Source organism: Nyctibius grandis, chromosome 6, assembly GCF_013368605.1.
Source record: "Nyctibius grandis isolate bNycGra1 chromosome 6, bNycGra1.pri, whole genome shotgun sequence".
In the NCBI taxonomy this organism is placed as follows: Eukaryota; Metazoa; Chordata; class Aves; order Nyctibiiformes; family Nyctibiidae; genus Nyctibius; species Nyctibius grandis.
In genome coordinates this window covers 26,562,890-26,584,820 of record NC_090663.1, presented here as the reverse complement: position 1 = coordinate 26,584,820, position 21,931 = coordinate 26,562,890, and the positions used below count along the sequence as shown (strand labels likewise).

General features: G+C 39.5%; 1 protein-coding gene across 1 annotated transcript; it reads right to left on the bottom strand.

The window, feature by feature from the left end:
- Positions 1-227: 227 nt before the first annotated feature.
- On the bottom strand, positions 228-21,069 carry PGM2 (phosphoglucomutase 2). Its single transcript, XM_068403487.1, has 14 exons — positions 20,856-21,069; positions 15,834-16,001; positions 14,848-14,954; positions 14,393-14,477; positions 13,010-13,093; positions 11,372-11,565; positions 10,051-10,240; positions 9,267-9,364; positions 6,106-6,286; positions 5,901-5,994; positions 4,898-5,027; positions 2,166-2,355; positions 1,385-1,518; positions 228-568 (listed from the first exon to the last, which is right to left on the bottom strand). Exons 1-14 carry the CDS (start codon positions 20,925-20,927, stop codon positions 466-468), a joined length of 1,830 nt encoding a protein of 609 aa, XP_068259588.1. The 5' UTR covers positions 20,928-21,069; the 3' UTR covers positions 228-465.
- Between the last annotated feature and the right edge of the window lie 862 nt (positions 21,070-21,931).

Here is a 21,931-nt window from a genome sequence, read left to right as displayed (position 1 = left end):
TGCCCCAAGTTTGTCAAAGTCTCACCACAGGCTTTCAGTACTTCTTATTAACAAAAGAACTTGCTTTGCAAATCTAAGCCTAGATGAAGTTGCATAGTATTATCATATCACACACACACACACACGTATGAAATAAAAGTTCCCACAAAACAGGCTGCATTTCAGAAATCAGGATATTACTTATAATATTTAATTAAAACAAGTTTCCATTGAAATACATTTGCAGTCAACTTTTTGTTCATAAAGCTTTTAGTTCAACTGATTGGGGTTTTTTGGTCCTTTAAGGGCAGAAGTACCTTCCTTCCAAAATAAGATACTAGATCCAAGAGTACCCAGAGTAACTCTGAATAAAAGCAGAAGTCTTTTTAGTCTGAGCTCTCAGATGTTTGGTCCTAAAAATCCTTACTTCTTAAATAATGCACTTCTAATGCTGCAAAAACCAATTAAGGTAGTAATTTTGCTATTTTACTCAGTCTTTCGTTGAAGATTATTTTTTTCTGGTTGAAAGAAGTGTTTTTCAAGAGCGTTGACCAATTCATCTAGTTCCTTCTTCAGCTGCTCAACGTCACTGAGAAACAAAATCCACACAAACACAGAAAACAGTGTCACAGTAGAGAAGCTAAAAAGCACATTTTCAGTCTGAGGAATTTTTAAGTCTGTTGCATTGTTCTAGACAAACGTTTTCTATTAATACTAAAAGTATATACATTTGATTTCTTATGGTAATGCACTGATGATCACTTCCAGCTGATGTGCATGAAGGCACTTAAGATTATGGACAAACATAAACCCACAATACAATCTAAAATACAACAGCCAGCTTGAGTTTTTCTATTCATTTCTATTACTATTCTATTTCTATTCTATTGATTTCTATTACTAAATGTCTGTGATTAGAAATGTAACTTTTATACTTGTAATAGTATTTTCAGATGAATTTTCATCTGTGAGAAAGCATTATTTTCTTTACATAAGTTAATAATTGCTTATCTTTAGGACTATATGATTTCCTGGCTATCAGTCAAGGACATAATTACTAAACATAGAAGGGTTTAAAATATATTAGAACACTTTATATATAGTTATATAAGTTTAAAGCAACTATGTATGTAAAAAGAGAGTGAATATATCTACTATAATTTAAGGGAAAATGTTTGTCTTGATACTGTTTTTACTGAATGTGAAACCAAGTTCAAAGGAATTTCAGTGACAACAAGAATGTATCAACAAATTTTGCAGAACTGAAGCTTTATGCAAATGCATTTGCTAAAATAATGACTGTAGTAATATTATTTGATCATGGAGAGCCCCTTCCCCACCAAAACAATACCAAAAAGCCACACAGCCCCTGTTACACAGCATTTACTGCTGTAAGCGACAATACCTGTTCCCAGGAGGTGCACAAAGTTCAGAATAGTATTTGATCTTCGGTTCCGTCCCACTGGTTCTCATTGTGGCCACTCCTCCATTAGCAAAAGTGAACGTTATCATTTGGCTACTTTTACTAGTGGGAAGTATCTAGAAATAGTAAGAATAATTTTTTAGAAGCTTGAAAAGTGACTATATGTAACGAATTCAAGACAAAACCCGTGACTTGATGTCATATAATATAACTAAAGGATCAGTTAAAATTAAGCTTTGTTCTGTTTTCTTCATCATTGTGGTCTTGAGACTCCAACAGGCAAATGACAGCCTTATCCTCAACTGAGAATGTGGCAGCAGTACATTACTGCTAGGTAGCTCATTTCAAGCCTAGTCAACATTTTTGCTGCAAATAGAAATTGCTCTGTGATGGCATTTCCCAGGAGGAAAAGAAACAGGGATCGTGGAAAACTAAAGAACCCAAAGCCACCATCTCAGCAGACAGTGTAACTTACACTCACAACAAAATAATGCAACACTGCTGTAGCAAGACAGCAAGATCCTCCTACCTCCCTTTACAGGCTGTTACCTTGGAGAGAAAAACCACCACAAAACTAAGCAAAAATGCCCCCCCTCCCCCAACCTTCATTTCCTCCCACCAACGCAAAACAATCATCCCCAATCTAACTTACTTTAAGAGTCAGGATGCAACATAATGTTTAGAGAGTTCCTCTGTAGAATTTTTTATATATGTGTATATACATACTTAGATGATTTATACATAATTTAAAAAATATACTTACAGCCTTTTGATCTGGCTGGCTGCTGTCATACCCAGTAGTTAGATCCCTTATTCCAGAAACTTTAAATCTACCACAAGATTTTGGGTATGTGTTTTTTCCATCAAAATTTCTAAGGTTGTCAAAAAGCTGTTGAATAACTTTAGGATCATGGCAGATGAAATATGAAGCTTTGGTAATATGGAAGCCGTATCTATGAAGACACAATACTAATGAATTCAAGAAGCAATGTTTTTCTTAGAGTTGTACATCATACACATTATACAACCTTCTATAAAGCAAGAATCTGTACTCACGGTCACCCAGCTGTAGCATCAGTTCACCCCCTTACAATTTTAAAAATGCCTCAACAGCTTAATTGGCCTATTTTACATACTTTAAAGAAACTTCTGTGCAGACACTTTTTCCTTTTAATGATTAAAAATGAGAAATTTTACTGCTAAACCAAAAGAAAAAAAGATGCCATTATTGCCTTGAAGAGATCTAACCACCACAGGAAAGGAACAGACTACCTCTGAACAGCTTCCTTGACTGGATTCTAGCTGACCCTTTCTGAGTAAAACAAATTCCAGTCTGTTTTTTCCAATCATACTTCAGAAGCTGCTCTCCCATTAAAGTGTTCCTACTAAACCAAACTGTTCTGAACATCATCTCTTTACCTTGTCTGTTTGCTGCCATGTAATATGATGCAGAATCTGCATCAGACAAATGACCTGCTAACACTGACTTTTCAAAACAGTGTTGTTGAAAAACACACAAGCCTGGACTGGTTTTTTAAGTGAGTTCTTACTAAAGATCAACAGTTGATGAGTATCCTTGATGCCAGGGAAAACCTGAAGGGCAGAATCTTTTGTTAGTAATAGGATGTTCATGCTAGAAACCTGAAAGGTTCCTTCAGTAGTGTCATGTTTATGCCAAAATGGACATCTTGAAGGTCAATAGTTGTTAAATCAGTCTTGAGAATCCAGCAAGGGAATTTACAAAACCCATCCTATATTTCAAAGAGGTGATGAGCCTGCTAGGACTGTGTCCTTTTCCTGATCTGCATTTACTTATTTGAGAACAGATTCCCCTTCTATACCTCCAAAATACACAGTAGAGTTTCTTCTGTTTCAACAGCAGCTCACAAGACAAATCTGATGAAGAATAAAGTAGTAAGGAGTAGAAAACTGCAACTCTATACTAGTCACAAGCAAACAAAAAATAAAGACACACAAAATGACCCCTCAAAACAAGAACCCCCCCTCCAGTTCTAGTTCTCAAGCATCAATTTAAAAAGGCAGATTTGTATCCTTCCCTGTTATCTGTATCTCTTCCACAAAGAGTGACTATGTGCAGTGACATCTTACTTTGAGGTGCATCTACAGACTGCTTTTATGCTAAATAAGCTCTGACTTTGAGAGCCCTCTTCAGTGTCTATGTACACAGCGGCACAGCTAAGATCCACTCAGTTAAATACTCTGTTTCCGAGGGCAACCTGAAGCAGGTGTTTACTGAATGAGTATTAAAAAAAAAAAAAAAGCATGAGCCAGAGAAGGATAATTCTCTGAATATACAGTTCCAGCTACTAGTAATTAAGGGAATTCTCATGTCAGATGCTGTATTGCAGCCCTAGGCATGAATTCCTCTTCCACGCATTTATATTACTGTTTCTTGAATCCACCGAATTTACAAGTCTTTGCCACTTGATTCCTTCTTAAACAGTGAATGAAACAAGCATGGCTAGTGCTGCACACAAATGAGAGATCTGAGGATTGGAAAACAAGCAGCACCAAGGCTGGAGTTTTCCACGAGTCTCTTTGCAGGTTCCACCACTCCTTTTTTAGTGTCTATGACCCATGAAGAGGTGGAGAGTATCAGCCAGCCTGCACTGCTCCCTCCTTTAAAACAAACAACCCAAACCCTCCCCAAAAACACTCCCTGCCTCATGAAATCCAGTAGCCATCTTTGCTATTGATTTCTGTAGGTCTTTGAACACATTAAACAAGAACATAAGAAAACTAGTGCCCCATATTAAAAGCTCTGAGAAGGATATCCAGTTGTGTATAGCCAATAGTTATGGTCAAACAGTCACAGCACTTCTGCATAATCAGCTCAAATCTCAGTATTCGGGAGCCGAAAGAGAAAGAACAACCAACATACACTATCCATCAAAAAAGACAGAATAATATAATAAAAAGCCTAACTTTAGAGCCAACTAGAATTCATTTAATCACAAGTAGCCCTGCAAGCAGGACAGAAGCAAGCTAGCTTCTATGAGTAGCATAAATATGCCAGAGCTACTTAGGCCCATTCTGCCATCAATGTTTTTGTGTGTCTGGCACATTTAAGCAGCAAGAGGCACTACGATCTCTACAACACAGAAATACTGCTGGCCAAAAAACAGGCCAATCTTCTGTAAAAGGACCCAAGAGCAGAACTTCCCAAAAGCGAAAAACCTTTCAGACAAGTGAACAAAAATACCTCAAAAATCTCATTAACTAATAGGGAATTAGTAAGATAATATTATTCTTTTTAAAATACCTTAAAATAACACAAAATGAAGTCATAAATGTATTCATGCCCATGAGGCAGGAGTGCTTTCTAGAAGATTACTATTAACACAAAATTGTGTTAGCAGTACAATAACTCAATTTTTACTTCTTCATATATGATAGATTGCTATTGAGTCCCTATTAACCCCGGTATGTGGAACGGAGAAAATCTGAAAATTAAACAATTATAATTGAACTCACTCATCATAGACAGCTTTCAGCTGCTGAGACAAAGACAAATTCCTGGTTGCCAAAAAGCTAGCCATCTCCGCAGTTATAACAGCAGCGCTGACACCATCTTTGTCCAGAACAGCAGGACAGCACATATACCCTAAACAAAGAAAATTTTATATATTTGATACGTTTTTATGAGGAAATAAGAGGGAGGGAGGGAGGGAGGGAGGGAGGGAGGAGTTAATCAAACCAACATCTTTTAAAGGAGAAATGCACATTACCATAGTACAGACTTTAGAGTCAAAACAGAAGTGGAAAAATTTCTTTCTTCTAATCAGTGTTAATTTTGATAGGCAAGGTATTTAATGGGATTTCAAGATAGAGACAGATTTGTATCGTATCAATGCCAGATGCTCCCGCGTACTTTTGGAGCTCTCATGAAAGAGAAATGCCACACTGCAGGAACAAGGCAAGTATAGCACTTTGTCTCAAATCTAATTACCCTTACATTGTAGCATATGGTAACACCGATAATTATCTGTGAAATTAGTCACATTTTCTCTGGTTTTCAGGTACTGAGATACTGAAGAAAGAGCACCATAACTTTACAGTTTCCTTCTCATGAATTCATAGCTTTTATTCATGGCTTTCCAGTTTACAAGTATAATTTGGGGGAGTTTTTATTTTATTCATATTTAAACTTAGCTTAAAACTGTCAGCTAAACATACTCAACGTGATGTCTGAAAAACGTGTTTGTTTGGTTTTTTAAATAGCTTATGCAGAATTTGCAGTCCAAGTCTACACAGCCATGCTACTGAAGATATATACACCTAGCTTACATCATCATACTCTGTGCTAAGCAAAGATGCAAAGGATTAAAACTAGTAATATCAATCATCCAAATAGATGATTTTGATTACTCACTGGAAACACCCATTGCGTTGAGGGCACCTTTACATTGCCATTTTTTGCAATAGTCCTACTTTCACTATTTTACAGCGTACTACAACATAATATTCTTTTTCTTACCTATAGCCTCCTCAAATGCAAAAAGAACTGCTTTTCCCTGGTCCATGAGCTGTTTGGCACGGTTGCCCATCCACTTGAAACCTGTCAGTGTTTCCTATAGCGGTGAGGAGAAAAAAAGGCATTGAAAATAAAAGCAGTGTTTTACAAAGATATGACACTGTAGGTAAGCAAATAAAAGAACATGGAATAACATGCAAGAGCTTACCTCAAAGTGAAAACCTTCCTTTAGTGCAATTGCTCTCAGGATTTTGGAAGAAACAGTACTGGATAACATGTAGACATCTTTAATGGCGCAAGTACCCCTATTGTGATTTTTCCAGCAAGTGAAGATCCACCAGCCTAAAAGAGCTCCCAGCTCATTTCCAGAAAACACTTTCCATTCACCACTGGATGGGGCGGCAGGAGGGGAAGAAAGTAAATGAAGTCAAAGAATAATACTGGAAAAAAAAAAATCTACTGGTTCTTCCATACATGAATACTACCAAATAAAACCACTGCATCTGAACTCCAATCAACAGTTACAAGATATCATGTGTTCATTAGGTACAAAAAAATTCCTCCCCCCAAAAATTATTAAGTGGTTACCTTCCTCCTCCATCACACATACCAGCTTTTGAGTTTATCCAGAGATGAAACAGGGATATTTCCAGCAGATTTTAAGTAAACCAAAAATATTCAGCAGACAAATTATAAAATCAATGATTAAGACAAGCACAGAGACAAGAAAATACAGTTTCAAGTGATCCGTATTTTTAGTTGACTCAGTGACAAATACCTTTTATTTAATGACAAATACACCAACTGGTCATTGAGGAAGACTGGAAAAAAATCTCAAACAGGTAAAAAAAGATTAACATTGAAGTGTGGCTAGAACAAGAAAAACTGAAGGAAAAAAGGAAAGACAGATGTCAAAAATGCCCAAAGATTCCCAGTCACAAAAGGGGACAAAGACACTGCCAAACTGACAAAAATCAAGACCTACAGAAACAGTACCTGTTGTGAAAGAGAAGACTGTCTCCTGCATTTACTGATGCCAACAGGCACAAAGCAATGCACAGCGACAACTTAGTGTAAGAGCCCTGAGAGAGTGTGCTCTAGCAGGAGTTTCTGTCAAAGAAGAAGTACAGATACTGTAGAAGCCTATATTAATATTCAATTAGTGTATGAACAGCTACAGCAGAAGTCTGAAAGGAGGATGCAGGACTGAAAGTTAGGAGACAACTAAGACAGGCTAAACAATTAGCAAAGAGGTAGCAGAATGAGAGCACCATGCTCTCAATGGTGACAAATACAATAAACTAACACCCCCCTTCAAGTCTCTGATAGCTATGAGGTTTTAGACAAAAAACATGAGTGATTTTGCATTCTTGTTTTAACCCATCATAACCAGCACAAACTAAAGCTTTTTATACTTTTCCCCTCAATGCTGAATTGCCAACTGAGGCTGGTACAGGCCAAAAACATTAAAATGAGAATATTCCAGCTAACACTGCCAAAGATACAGCAGAGAGTGCCAATTAGCCCATTCTTCTTCTAAAGGCAGAGAAGCCTCCTCAGTTAGTGCTGTGAGGATAACAAGTTAAAAAAAGCCCCAAAAAGCCAAATAAAACACTGCCACCTTTGAAGTTGCTACAAGACCAAAAGAGGTTATCTGGTAAGCAAAATTGATATTTGCACTGTCTCCTTTTACTGGGTTTTTGGAATTTGCATAACTGATTCAGGTTCAAATACTTGCATCATCCACAATCACTGAGGACATCTAATCATAGAATTATCATAGAATCAGAGAATGGTTTGGGTTGGAAGGGACCTTAAAGATCATCTAGTTCCAACTCCCCTGCCACAGGCAGGGACACCTTTCCACTAGACCAGGTTGCTCAAAGCCACATCCAACCTGGCCTTGAACACTGCCAGGGAAGGGGCATCCACAGCTTCTCTGGGCAACCTGTTCCAGTGTCTCACCACCCTCACAGTAAAGAATTTCTTCCTAATGTCTAATCTAAATCTACCCTCTTTCAGTTCAAAACTGTTACCCCTTGTCCTATCACTAGATGCCCTTGTAAAAAGTCCCTCTCCAGCTTTCCTGTAGGCCCCTTCAGGTACTGGAAGGCTGCTATAAGGTCTCCATGGAGCCTTCTCTTCTCCAGGCTGAACAGCCCCAACTCTCTCGGCCTGTCTTCACAGGAGAGGTGCTCCAGCCCTCTGATCATCTTCGTGGCCCTCCTCTGGATTCGCTCCATCTCAGGTGCCCATCTCATCCCTGGGGTACCAAGGACTGTTGGCATGATTTTATATCCCTCTTCTGCCTCTCACGCACAGGGAATTCATTCACACTATTTCTGCTCCTGGCCCAGCAGCAGATTCTTGTCCTGCTCCCCTCTGAGCTGAAAACCTTGAAGTTTACTTATTAAACATTTATGGTTTCTAACTGCTCAGATTAGTTTCTGCTTTATCAAGGTAGATTAAAGAGAAACACCACTATTTGTAGATATGATACCAAGTGCAGTACTTCAGTTTATTTTCATTCATCAAATATAATCACAATACAGAAATGCAAACAATTATAGAAATACAGGATATCAGGGGGCATGAAATAAGAGGATGGCAATATTAGGTCAGAACTATAGGTTACACATTCCATACATATGAAAATTTACGAGAAGCCCTTGTTTAAGCAAGTTTACCTTTTGTGATCCCGTTCTTTGACAGGATGCACATAGATAAATAATGCATGTATAGCTGGTCCTTAAAGGAGAGAGTACAAATGACTATACTGAGAAGTACCAAACACTGACAAAGCTTAAGGTGAAATGCAGATACATAACATTATACATAGAAGTGGGGAACTGAGCAAGAGAGGCCCAAATCATCTAATGATTAGGAAAAAGTCTAGTCTAACAGTATTTGAGAAAGAAGGAACTCATATTAAAGAACAGGGATGTTCCCTATTCCTGAGATTATCAGGAAACTATAAAGGTTCTCATGAATATTAAAGTTGTTGTTTAATAAACACAGTATGAAATAATGTTTATCAGTCTTCTGTGAAAATTTCCTAACTGAAAACCTACCTTTAAAAAGGTACAGCACAATGACAATTCACATGCTTCTGTGCATGCCTCAAGTACAGCAAGCGTCAAGTATTTATTCACACTTCCGTACAGTGTCTAAAATTAATCATTATTTCATTTACTGCCCCTACTGTGGTCTGCTTCATACAGTCCTCTCACATTTCTATGTGTTTTCAGTCCAAAAACAACTACTGTGACTATTCTATCTTCCTCTGCAACACAGGTTGCAAGAATCCCCCAAATGAGCATAGCCTTTAAGTAAAAAATGTAAATGGTTTGCATTTCTTTATTACCATACCTCTCTTGTTTCTCTGCCACTGCAAGCCGATCAGCGTCAGGGTCATTTGCTAAAATGATTTTTGCCCCATCTTTTTCAGCCAAAGCAAAAGACAATGTCTAGAAAAGTGGTAAGCAAAACCAGATGAGTGTTAATACTCCCAAATAATATTTTCACTTTCTTTATAGGTTTTAAATAATTTTCCCCATTTATTTAATCTCAAACACCCAAAATCATGATGTGTCTCTACAAAAAATAAACTTCAAGCCTGGAAGCAGTAGAGCACAGTCAGGATATTTGACTTCACCTACATCAATCCACTTCTACAGTCCGAGTCTTAGATTCAACAGGATCCTTCAATAACAAAGTGTAGCAGAAATACTCATAGCAGAAATTCTAACCACCTCTCAGGACTTCCCCTGGCCCCTCCTGCTGTCATATCAGAACAAATCAGTCCTTGTATTTCAGATGTAAATTGTAGAAACTTTCCAAAACCAACTGTGAAGATTTTTTAATTATTATTTTATTTTTTTAAAGGAACTCTATCGATAATTTGTTCTGTGTGCAGATGCATTCTGTTAAAGCACAGAACAAAGTAGTTTAAAGTTATGGCTAATTATTACCTGACTGGTTCAGAAAGAGTTATAAATTTCAAAGAAAGGATACCAGCTAACTCTTCACTAAATGTAACGCTATGAAAACAGAAACATAATAGACCTTTAACCAATATTTATAGCCATGACTACTGGCGGAAAGGAAACGCCAATTGAAAGACATTGAAACTATTAAAGAAATATCTATTTACCAGAACACCTTTGCCTTCTTCAGGATTTGGATACTTCACGGTGGGAAATTCTGGATCAGGATCCTTCTGCTCCGGAACAGCAAAAGGAGGGCTAAGGTCAAATGCCTTGAAGGCCAACTGCACAAATTTATGACCTACGCCATGCACAGAAGTATGAACAAATTTCAGGTTTGTTTCCTTGTTTATATTCCTGAAATAAAACAGATTAACAGTAAATTTGGATACAGAAGAATATTCTGCACAAAACTGACTACGTTCGGAAACAGATATGACTCAGTATTGTATATCACTGTTAAAATTATAAATTAAAGGAGGTCAGATTTTAAAGGTAATGGCTCTAAAATTGGCTTAGTCTCATTTTTCAGCAATATGAGTCACTCTTGATAGCTGATGTCCTGGTATGTGCAAATCACTGGAATGAGAAAGAGATACACACCAAAGGAGCTGAGTGGAAAACAAATACAACTGACTAACAAGACTCTTCATCCCCAACTCTGGCATTTAACCAGCTCCAAAGACTGAACACAGTGAGCTGACAGCAGCATGCTTCATCTGAGCACACTCATTTTTATGAAGTACATTACTGAAAGTGTAGAACATACCTAAAGGCATGCAAACTCCTAAGGAGACATTTAACTCGTATTCTGAAAAAGCGGCATAATTTCTCAACATAGCCCCAACTTTCTAGTAATTCTGACTGTTTTTAGGAAGAGTAAGAACAGGGTTATGGGTGGTTAAAATTTTCATGTAAATAAGCAGATCTAACAGGTTGCTGCTCATCTAATCCATAAACCAATTCTACTTGTTAATCACAAAGCAAAACATCCACTTGATTTTGTTGAGTAAAGTTTTTACTGAGCAAGTGACAGGAACAGGCTCGTGCAAGGCACCCCAGGCCACCAGGAGCACACGCAAGGCTAGAATGGCAGAGCAAGACCTCCTCTTCCAGAACTGGCTTACCAGCCTGGTTCACCTTCTCTCTTAGAAGCCTATTTTAAGGCTGTTGGACCATAAGTGTCAGCTCACCCCCAGTCTTGCTGTGGCATTTGGTTGATGCGTGGTTATGCAAATACAGAGAGATGATATAATCAGAAACTAATTGCTCACTTTGCTGGGTTCGGCTTCTGCCAGACCAGCTTTATCAACTGGCTTACTACATCACCACACAGCTGCCAGTGCTACCGCAAAAGATGACAAGGCAGCACAGGCAGAACTGGATCACGGCAGGATCATGGACGCCCTGACTTCCATCAATTTAAACTGCCCCACTGACATACTAGATGGAAAATCCCGTATTCTTAATAGAGTTAACACCAGTTACCTGTGAAAGCACTGTTTCTGTATGTCTTTGAAATACTCCTTATTGACTGTGGCATATGGATCATGAAGTAGTGGGCTGCTGTCAATCAGTTTGTCATCCCAAGCCTGAGGCCATGGCTCTTGGTTCTTCTCAATAGCCTGAGAAATTCCTTTGTCATGAGGGGAAATGATCTGAGCACCATTTTCCCAGTAAACCTAAATAATAAATAAGGCAAGAGAGTATTATGGTCATTAATATTGTAGGATAGCTTTGTTATTTTTTTTGTTGGCTAACGTGCACTACATTCCATAGAGTATTACGGTAAATTAGGCTTAAGTATACCCAGAGTACGCCCTTGTTCATAGTCTCAGTGTTTCCTCTCACATCCCATTTTGGTTCTATAAAAAAAGTTGTTTAATTTTATCAAGATATCAAAATCCATAATGAAACACAAAACACGACAGTTCATTTATTGAGAAGATTCAAGTATCAGCCTGTCTGCTAGCCTTGGGACTGATAACTTGCCCATGCTATTTCATATACTTTCTTCCAGATTTTTAGGTATAATCATTATATATAGAAGAATTCTTAAGAGGAAAAAAGTGTGCAAAAGTGAAACACAGTTACCACAAAAAAAAAAAAAATCAAGGAGAAAGGCACAAAAACTTTGCAGCTGCCTACAGCAGCAGTGTTGCCACAACAGCAAGCACAAATTCAACTAAGTTTCCAGATGTTCATTACTTGTAGTCTTCTCCTTTTTGTTGATTGTTTACACATCCAGGACAGATGTACTTATTATGTTTTACTTTTTGACAGTTGCTTGCACATTTCCTTCTACTCATCATTTACAGACCACAAGTTTAAGGAAAGATACCTAACAGCATCTGGGCCATGCATGTATGTAGCCCAAATAACAAAACATTAAGAAAAAATGAAGTTGATTTAAAAAGTAATTGATAAAACATCCAAACAAGCTATCAAGATCAATACATAAAATATTAAAAAAAAGCAATTTTAAACAGACGTGAAGTTCTGGAAGGAGAGATAGCAAGAAATCATCCCTGCTAATGCCTTGTTTTTCTGTTAAGACAAAAAAGATCTCCCAGCTGCCATTTTTGTATTTTGGAAACAGTCTGTATGTGACTAGTCCAGCTATGCTATTGGCATACAGGCAGCTCAGCCATGGTTTTTCAGTGGAAAGCAGATTTCTGTCATAGAAAAAGGTCACTTAGGTGACTTAGCAAAAGAGAAATACACTACATGAAGTTAATGGAATTTATTCAAAAAGTTTTGTACAAGCAGCTCATTAGGTTTAACATACTTTAATTCTCCGGGTTTGTAGAAGTAGAGAAATCTTTTTAAATCATGAACTGGAGAAGCGATTAGTGCTTGTGAAAAAAGGTCAGTTAATATTTTAGTGTTCCAAAGCATGCACTTCTATTACTTATCTTCCTGCTTTTTAGAGCTAAGATTTTAATTATGTTATTAGTATAACATGCTACTAGCTTTAAATATGTATGTCTAGAAGACATCTCAAAAAATCAAACTATCAATTAATTTGGTCCACAACATGATAGGAACTATATGCAATACTTTTTGTGTCTCTACATGGAAAAAAATATTTGAAAAAACTCCAGAAAATATATCTTATAGGAATACCTTGTAGCCATTATCCTGTTTTGGATTGTGGGAAGCTGTTACCATAATTCCAGCACAAAGCTTCAAATGAGTTACTGTGTATGGCTGTAACAAGAGAAAGTTATCTGAAGTGGAATGTACAAAATATTATATATTATTTATTCTCATGCATATGCAATACTTCCATACTGCCGAACGAAAAGAAAGCCAGGATGTGATTCCTACAGACTGACTCTCTGAAGCAGCAGCTAAGTATTACTTGCTCCACTAGACCCCGTGTGCCACAACTGTAGCCCTTGCTTCTTCTTGTGCATTCTCCCATGTATGTATTTTTAGTCTCGTTTCAGATATTTTGTGGATCTCTAGAGTAGTGTTTTTATAGAAACAAACCAAATGCACATGTTGCCTACTGTAAGATGACTTGAGATACCTGAGGCCTTTAAGGGTACAAAATCTGTTGCGGTAATGACAGAAGTCTGCATAGGGTAGAGAATTACAACTGGAGTAGTCTCACCCATACTATCTTTTGAGAGCAGCCCATGGAGCAACTACTCCATTGTAGTTAAGAAGAGAGACGTTTTGGAGAGAGCTCTTATAAATTAGTCCAAAACAGATGGAGTGATTTAAAAATAAAGCATTATTTGTGACCAGAGATCTGCTTTGAATATACTCCTAGCTCTCTATTTATTAGCAAATGGCATCAACTGCAGTTCTTGCAACACTGCTTTAAGCTGCACTATGAAGAATTTGGCCCTAAATCTACCAAAATTTGTATCAGTACAAGAATACTACATACAAAGTCTTCATCCTGCTATGTTCTGTTTGCAGCACTCACTGGAGCAACTGGTATCAGGAGAAACTGTTGCCTTCGGGGCCAAGGTAGGGGTTTCTTTACTGCTCTAGAGCTCTGACACCTAGTGAGCCGATGGGGAAAATGCAGACACATTCAACAACCCTCCCGGCATAACATCCCTGCACTCCAACCTGCCGTTCAAAAAGGTGACTCTGGATTCAATACCCCGAAAACAAAAAAAAAAATAAAGAAAACAACGAAACCAACCAACCAACCAAAAATCACAACATTAAATTTTTGTATATGTTTCAGACTTCTTAAGTTTCAGATGTCAGACTCCACAGCCATCTAGAAGTTATTTCTTCTACAAGCAATCTGCATGAAAGCAGGAATGAATAGAAACACATCCCACCGTCACTGATATTCCACTAAGCTGCTTCTCTTGCTGTGGGTTTTGTAAACTAAATATAGCTAAATAAGCATGACATTAACTGCAGGTAGAGCTTAAAAAGTTAAAAGTGGGTTGTCTAGTTTTCCTTAATATAAATATTACATTTTTGATATCTGACAGATTTTGTGTGTCTATCAAAAGATATGATGGAGAAACCTACCACAAAAGGAGTTGGTGTTATATCAGAGAACAGATAAACTGGAACCCCCTGACTGATGAAGGTATTAGCAGCAAGTCTTGCAAACCTAAATAACAAGAAAAGATACCTTGGAAATATATTCATTTTCTCACCAATTAGTTTCCTAGTATTCACAGCTTTTTTCCCCTCCTCACTCCAGTTTAAAAAAACAAAAAAACAAAAAAACCCAAAAAAACCACACAAACATAAATAAAACACAAATTCTTATACAGACTCAATTTAAATGTGTTCCCTCCCTATTCCCAACAGACAAAGCACAACTCTTAAGAACTGCTTTGGCATTAACAGAATATAAAAATACTATAAATCCCTCACCTTAATTCACTCTACAGAAAGAGAAAATACCGTTGAAGCAGATAGAAAACCATAATGGATCACACAAGACATCTACAAAATACTTAAAACCTAAAAAGTACCTTTTGCTGCTACCTCCGCTGGAAAGGTGGGCACGAGCATCAAAACCAATCACAACTCCTCTCTTTTTCAGGTGACTGAAATTCTTCTCAAGGTATCTGCAAAGTCCCTGAAGACAACAACAAATCCACCTCATTAACCCAATCTTAATATTTGGTTTATCACTGCATTAAGATGACTGCTAAGGCACTGACGTCTTAGAAAGGTGAGCGCACATAACATCTCACTGAACTGGATTGGGATTCAGTTTGTCTAGGACCAACAAACACCAAGAAATATCAGAAACCTTCAAATCAATACAGAGAAGCTGGACAGCATTTAAGTACTTTTCCAAAAATCAGAACCAGCTCCAGAAAGAAATAGTTAACACGATTAATCTGAATTGCAGATTTTGAGAAGTGATTTAGCTGTGTTAGGTCTCAGATGAGGAAGAGAACAACTGCCCAATATTTCAGTATTTTAACTGAAATCTCTCCATTTTTTAACTGAATCTCACCCTTAATAATGACACCTGTTTAGGACATGATACACCACCACTCCAGGCTGCAGTAATTTAAAGTTTTGGGTTTTTTTAAGCTCTCTCCAGGTAGATCTACTTTAGGACCTATATGCATATATATAGCTTCATTGCATTTATGTAAATTTATGTCCAACATACAGAAAGCTTAGCCAAATGCTGGCTACCTTTGGGTTTTTTTAATAATTACATCAGGACTAACTGATCCACTTGAGCTTAACTGCACCTGTGTATAAATTCAGTTGCAAATCAAATATGGAAGATAACTTATTTTAACAGCTTAACAGCTTCTCTCTGCTTGTTTTTAGAGATCAGCACTCAGCTAATAATTATAATTTAAATGATTTCTGAAAACTGGAGGAATAGTAAAAACCTTGCACTTCCATAGAACACCCATTTGCTTGCCATAAATGAGGCTCTTCCATTCATATATATACAGCCAGTTAAGTGAGAGAAAGTGTGAGCACGTACCTGGGTTGTCTGGATAATAGTCAAGTCATTCATGTGGGAAATCCCTGCTCCCATGGCAGCTCTGAGCCCTGCTGTGCCAAACTCCATCCGCGAGCCAAAGTATTTCTGCAGTTCTCCGACATTTCCTTCAGCAACCAGTTGCTTCACTATTGCAGAAGTTTTTGGATTCTGTAGATACAAAATTCAGATATTCTAGAAAAGGTTTTTGTTTGTTTGTTTGTTTTTAATACCCTTAAGCTTCTTAACAGAAATGACTTCCTTTCCCACTCTCTGTGCTGGGTTATTTCAGTATCAAAACATTGCACACCACTTCAAGAACACCAGAACTCCTGCTACATCTTCCTAATTTTACGTCAGTACAATGTTAAGTATTACTTATTTTAGATTTATCTCCTTAAGTGAGCATGCTTGACAGCATGCCTTGACACTGCCTTGACAGCATGCCTTGACACTGCCTTGACAGCAGTGTATATATTGCATTTTGGGAAGTGAAAAGGTTTCCAAGATGTCTATTTTAATATTTTCTTGTTTAAAAAAAAAAACCCAAAACCAAACAAAAAAGCACCTTTACAGTTCAGAGAATTTTTGTCATCACAAGAACTACTCTAAACATATAAGAAAGTAAGCTAAGCTGATGATTAAGAAATATTTGTTACTTCCATAGTGCTATAAGTAGAGTCTAAAAAAACCCAATATCATAACCTTGTCCCAAGACTGGCTAACACCAGAGGTAGCAGCAAAACTAAGCAGATTGGTCAGAAGATAAAGATGACAATCTGCAATATATTTGCAGATAAAGCTTGTAAAAATAAGCACAACTCTGAGGAGGAATGCTTAGCAACTACAGCTGAACTTGTAAATAAAATGACTGTGCAGAGTGGCGACGGAAAGGCTGCGTCAGACTGCTCGCAAACAGTGAGGAGCTTCTAAGTCTCTCAGTGTATTACTTATATTGACTCTTTATTGTTACCAACTCTCTTTGTTTCAAAACTCAGGAACTAGTAAAGTCCTGTATGCCCCAACATCTCAATCTTAGTAACATGGGATTTGAGAAGTTTAATATTTGATTTCTTGAAAACTGATGAGCCAACAGGACAGCTGGCACACTCCAGCCACGGGGCAACTGGGTTACGTGGAGAGGCGGCATACTCTGCAGGTTAGTCACCGCATGATTACACACACTTTACACTGGAGTACAAAGATTATAATTTCCAAATGGACATAAGCTTTGATTTCTGGTCAACCAAATGACCTCATAAAAAGTCACAGACTTCACTATTTGTTGGATGACCCAGGTATGCTTACAGCAAGGGAAGGCATATCAACCTAGGGGAAAAAAAAAAAAAAAAATTCTGCAGCTCCAGAAAATGCTGCAGAAAATGCACAGTAGTAGGCACGTGAGTGAGCTTGCATACAAAAGTGTAAGCATTCTGGAAACCAAACTGAGATCAGGGTCTGGATGCCTTAATCACTGATGTGTGCACCTGCTGCTGCACAACAAACACCATAGTTCAAATAAACACTCAAAAAGCTAAAGAGCCTTTGATGCTAATGAGCAAACTATACAATGCAGAATAAGCTGGGCTCATTAAAGAAAAAAAATCACGTTTCCTGCATGCAGTAAGCAATTAGGCACCCCTGAATTACTGATTTCCAGTTTAAGAATTACCAGTTTACCAGTCCGAGAACATTGTAACTGACACTTCCTTGTAGGAGGCTCAACACAATTCTGTATGATTATAGAATAATTGTATTCTATCACTATAAGAATAAATATAATTCTATGTTATTACAGAATAATATAGGTCAGCATAACTATTCTGAATTTAGGCTGTTTAAAAGCTGACCTGAACTTTTTGCTGCAGTACCAGGCCTGTGTCTTGTAAGTAAAGCCTGAGTGCCACCTCTTGCATTGGGCTTTGTACAGCACCTCCTCACCTTTTTTTTTTTCCCCGCATGAGCTTTGTGCACAGGAGTTGTCTCAGCATTGAAACAGGCATCTCTTTCAGTAGATGCTGCACACATTTGTGTAGATGTTGGACAGACTAGAAGCTGTAATGCCAATACAGAAGGGCAGCTGGACACTATGATGATACTGTAGCTCTCACAACCAAGGAGATTTTTGTTTGTTATTGTTGTTAGAGGAATTTCCCAGGTTTGGTATCTACTGTGAAACTACAGAGATCCTCCAGTTTTTCAGGTCTGGTTAAATGATCGTATTTGTCCAGGTGGCTGCCCGAGTCTTGGACTTTCAGTCCACACCATTTGCTAGAGAAAACTTGATTGCGTGAATTTAGTCGTTTGGGTTGTTCCCCCCCACCACACATACACACACACTCTAAGAAGTAGTGTGTGTGTAGCCAGGCCCAAGTCTGTTTAATAGAACAGAAGGATTTTTTCCAGAATTTCTGTTGTAACTGTTTATGGTGATATTCTCCTAAGAATTTGCATTTTGTTTTTTTTTTTAACTGTACAGACAACTGTTCCCATTTTGTTTCAATTTTAGGAATGTTATGATGCCATTGTACATAGCTAAGGAAAAAAACTAAACTTTTTAAGCAAAAGAAAAAGCCAAAACCAAATCCCCACAGCATCTCTATTAAAGGAGGACCCAACTGTATCTGAAGGATGAAGTGCTGCTTTTTTCCATCCTCGCTGGTTCTCTCAGGTTACACTTTTTCTGCTCTCCAACAAAGCTGGATGTGAGTATGAGCATACCAATTTCTGCGAATACAGTGGCAAGGGTTTTAATACAGGGTTAATGCGCAGTAGTGCAGTTTGCTTTAACATCATCTGTAACGTGAGTTATTTACCTTAATCTAAAGGAAGGCCCCAAAGAGTTTTTCGTCACTGCAGGAGTCCCCACAAAGTTTTAAAGGAGAGGGACAGCTACTGACTAAACAGGTTTTATTTTTTAACAAAAACAGAAGCTACCTTCTATCCAGAATTTTATGATTGATAATGGAAAGAATGAAAAATATAGTACTTCTGTAATGAATACAGTGATGAAAATCACCTGGTAACAAGCTCAGTAATCATCATCTAGGTAGAAACTTCCTGTTAAGTCAGCAGGACTCTCTTCAGGCATATGGGCTTGATCTTGCAGACTATTATTTTGCAAGAAATGTGCAGCTTATCATCATTAAATATTAACCTATCTCTACACATAAAAAAGAAACCTTTTTTTTTTTTAATATCAGAGTAAATGGACAAGGGTTATATCGGATTCTTCTGTTACTCAATACAAACGTGTAAGAGCTCCCCAAGAAATGAAAATACCTCATAGTTTTTGAGCAATAAGCAATGGGTATTGCACACTGGTCAATTATTACTGAGTCAAAGACGCAACTGTTAACAAAGAGCTAACCTTTCAAAAGTAAAGATACTATAAGGGATGCTGCATTGGATTTCCAAAGGGTTTCACAAAATAATCAGAATAACCAGTTGAAAATGAAATGATTACACAGAAGACAGGAATATAACTAATGTTAGTCAAGGAAGTTACGGAAATAAGAGGCCCTTTAAAACCAGACTGTTTTCTCAAAATCAGTTTAAACTGGGGGGGGAGGGGGAAGACAGAAAAGCTTATTGTCATTTGATGCGACACATTAGCATTTCTGAAAGATGGGCTGGTTTGGCCCTACATTATCATTAATAAAAACAGAGCTGAATAACTGATCAGTTAACCTGTTAAATGACCTTTAATGAAAAATCACAACAAACTTGAGGTACTTCTAATGATGTCCTTTAGAACCTGGAAAGAGTACTAAAAAAAAGAATAATTCTATGTTTTCATTGACAATCTTGAAATAAGCAGAAGACCCCTTATCAAAAACATATGTAGGTTGCACAAACCCCAGAGAGCACTGTATGGTGCTGAGCCCAGGGCAGTCATTACAGTGACCCACAGGGGGCAATGGCCTGTGTGTTCCAATACAGCCAAATGAACAAATTTCATGTACAGAGACAAAAAAAAATGCAAACCATATATACTGAATATGGGCCTGCATCTCAGTGGGAACTGCAGCAGCAAGGAAGTACGTAAGCATTTCCAGAACACTGCTATGGCAAAACATTTCTTTAGACATACGGAATATAGAAACACAGAGAAGATTTTACTTCTGCATATAGTGCTGTCAAGACCAAAACCGAAGACACAAAGATTAAGTCTTAAGATGTTTAAGCACCTTAACAGGAAGGGAAATAATGCACTCTAAAGTGTTGCTATGTAAGAGCAGAAAAAGAGAGAAAAACCATGAAACCAGACAATATTGAAGATTTGGGAGTTATTTTATCAGCAGTGAGGGTCACGAAGCACTGGACGACACTACCAGGAAAAGAGGACGGATTCCACATTCCCCCGTGGTTATGAAGCAAGCCCACATGTGCTTTGGAAACGATATTTTAGCAACAAGAATGGGGAGGTACCCAGAGGTTTTTAACACTGAGAGACAGACAACACTGCAATGTATTTCTTGCCTTTAATAATTTAAGTCTATCAACTACCCTTACAACAGGTGCTGTTAGGAACAATACAGGCCCTTTTAAAAAAGAAATTCAACGTAGCTAAACGCCAGATACAGTGACGACACTTGGAGAACAACCAGTTGGGTTCTAAGCCAGGGAGGGGGCTGCTATGGCCGGACATCATTGCCGAGGTGACAGGGCAGCGGCGCAGAGGGCAGCGGGGGGCGGCGGCGGCGGCGGGACCCGCAGCCCCAGCGCCACCGCGCCCCTCACTGCGGCGGGGAGGGAGGGAGAGCACCGTGCCGGAGGGCTTCCAGAGCCGAGGGGAAGGAGCCAGCAAGCACCTTCCCCGCACCAAGCGCTGACACAGCTTAAGAGCCGAGGCTCGCCCCACGCCTCCTGACATTCCACAAGCCTGCGCCACCCCCTCCTCCCCCTACACGTCCCTGCGGGACAGGGAGGCCCCCTCCGCCCCGGCACCCGCAGTCCCCGCGGGGAAGGGAGGACCCGGCGTCCCGGAGGTTCTCGCTAACCGCCGCCCCCGCCGCCCCTCACCTTATCCCAGAGCAACCACTGCTCGGCCGCGCGGCGGAGAGCGGCATCCCCGGCGGAGCTCCGCGCTGCCATGCCGCTGCCGCCGCCACAGCCACCGCCAGCGCGCCGCTCCTTCCCTCTTCCGGACCGCGCCCGCTCTGCTCCGCTCCGCCCGCCGGGGCCGTGCCGTGCCGCCCCACCTCCGCCCTGCCCGGGCCCGGGCCCAGGCCCAGGCCGGGGTCAGGGTCGGGGCCAGGGCCGGGGCCGTGCTGGGGCAGCCCCACCTCCGCCCCGCCCGCCGGGGCGGGCCTTCGAGGCTGGGGGAGTCTTGGGAAGAGCGGGGTGTTTAGGGCCTTTGTCTGACGAGCCGCGTCCCTGCATTTCACCGGCGGGCTGAATGTTCCGGCGGGCTCCCCCGGGGCAGTGGAAGCACCCGGGCGGCGGTGGGTGCCGCGCTGGCGGCACGGGAGGGCCCAAGCGGCGGCGGTGGGTGCCCCATGTCCCCGCCGCCCCGTGTCCCCGCCGCCCCGAGCCCAAACACCAAAGGCAGAACGGCGATAAACGGCACCGCTTATTCGCACTTACCCGAGCTGCTGCCTCCTTCTCAGCGTGTCTGTCTGAAAAATTAAAACTATCCCTGTGTGTAGGAGTGTGAACTTCTCACGGGCACTGGAGTAAGGCTGCTTAGATTTCTTTTTGAAGTCAATATAAATGAGGGGTGATCTCTGAGGAACCCTAATTTATACGCAACATACAGACATGAAGTCACCTACTTAAAGCATTCGATGCATATGTGGTATCTTTACTTACTTTTTACTGTCTGTGCTGTGAGAGCATGGAAGGGACAAAGGATGCAAGAAAAGTTTTTAGCCGTGTCTGGTTCTAAACACCCTAACAACCGTGTAGCCAATCCTTCCCATAACAAAAACATGAACAAATTGCATTCACCTGGAGGCAAAGCGGGAAACAGCCTGGAGAAACTAATTTTCCATCTTTCCTCCTCCTCTGCTCTATCCCATACGCTCCAGAACAAGCTGGAATTCTGCACGAGCCAAGCAGCGTGCAAGGAGGAATATTTCAGCGAATGGACCTATAAC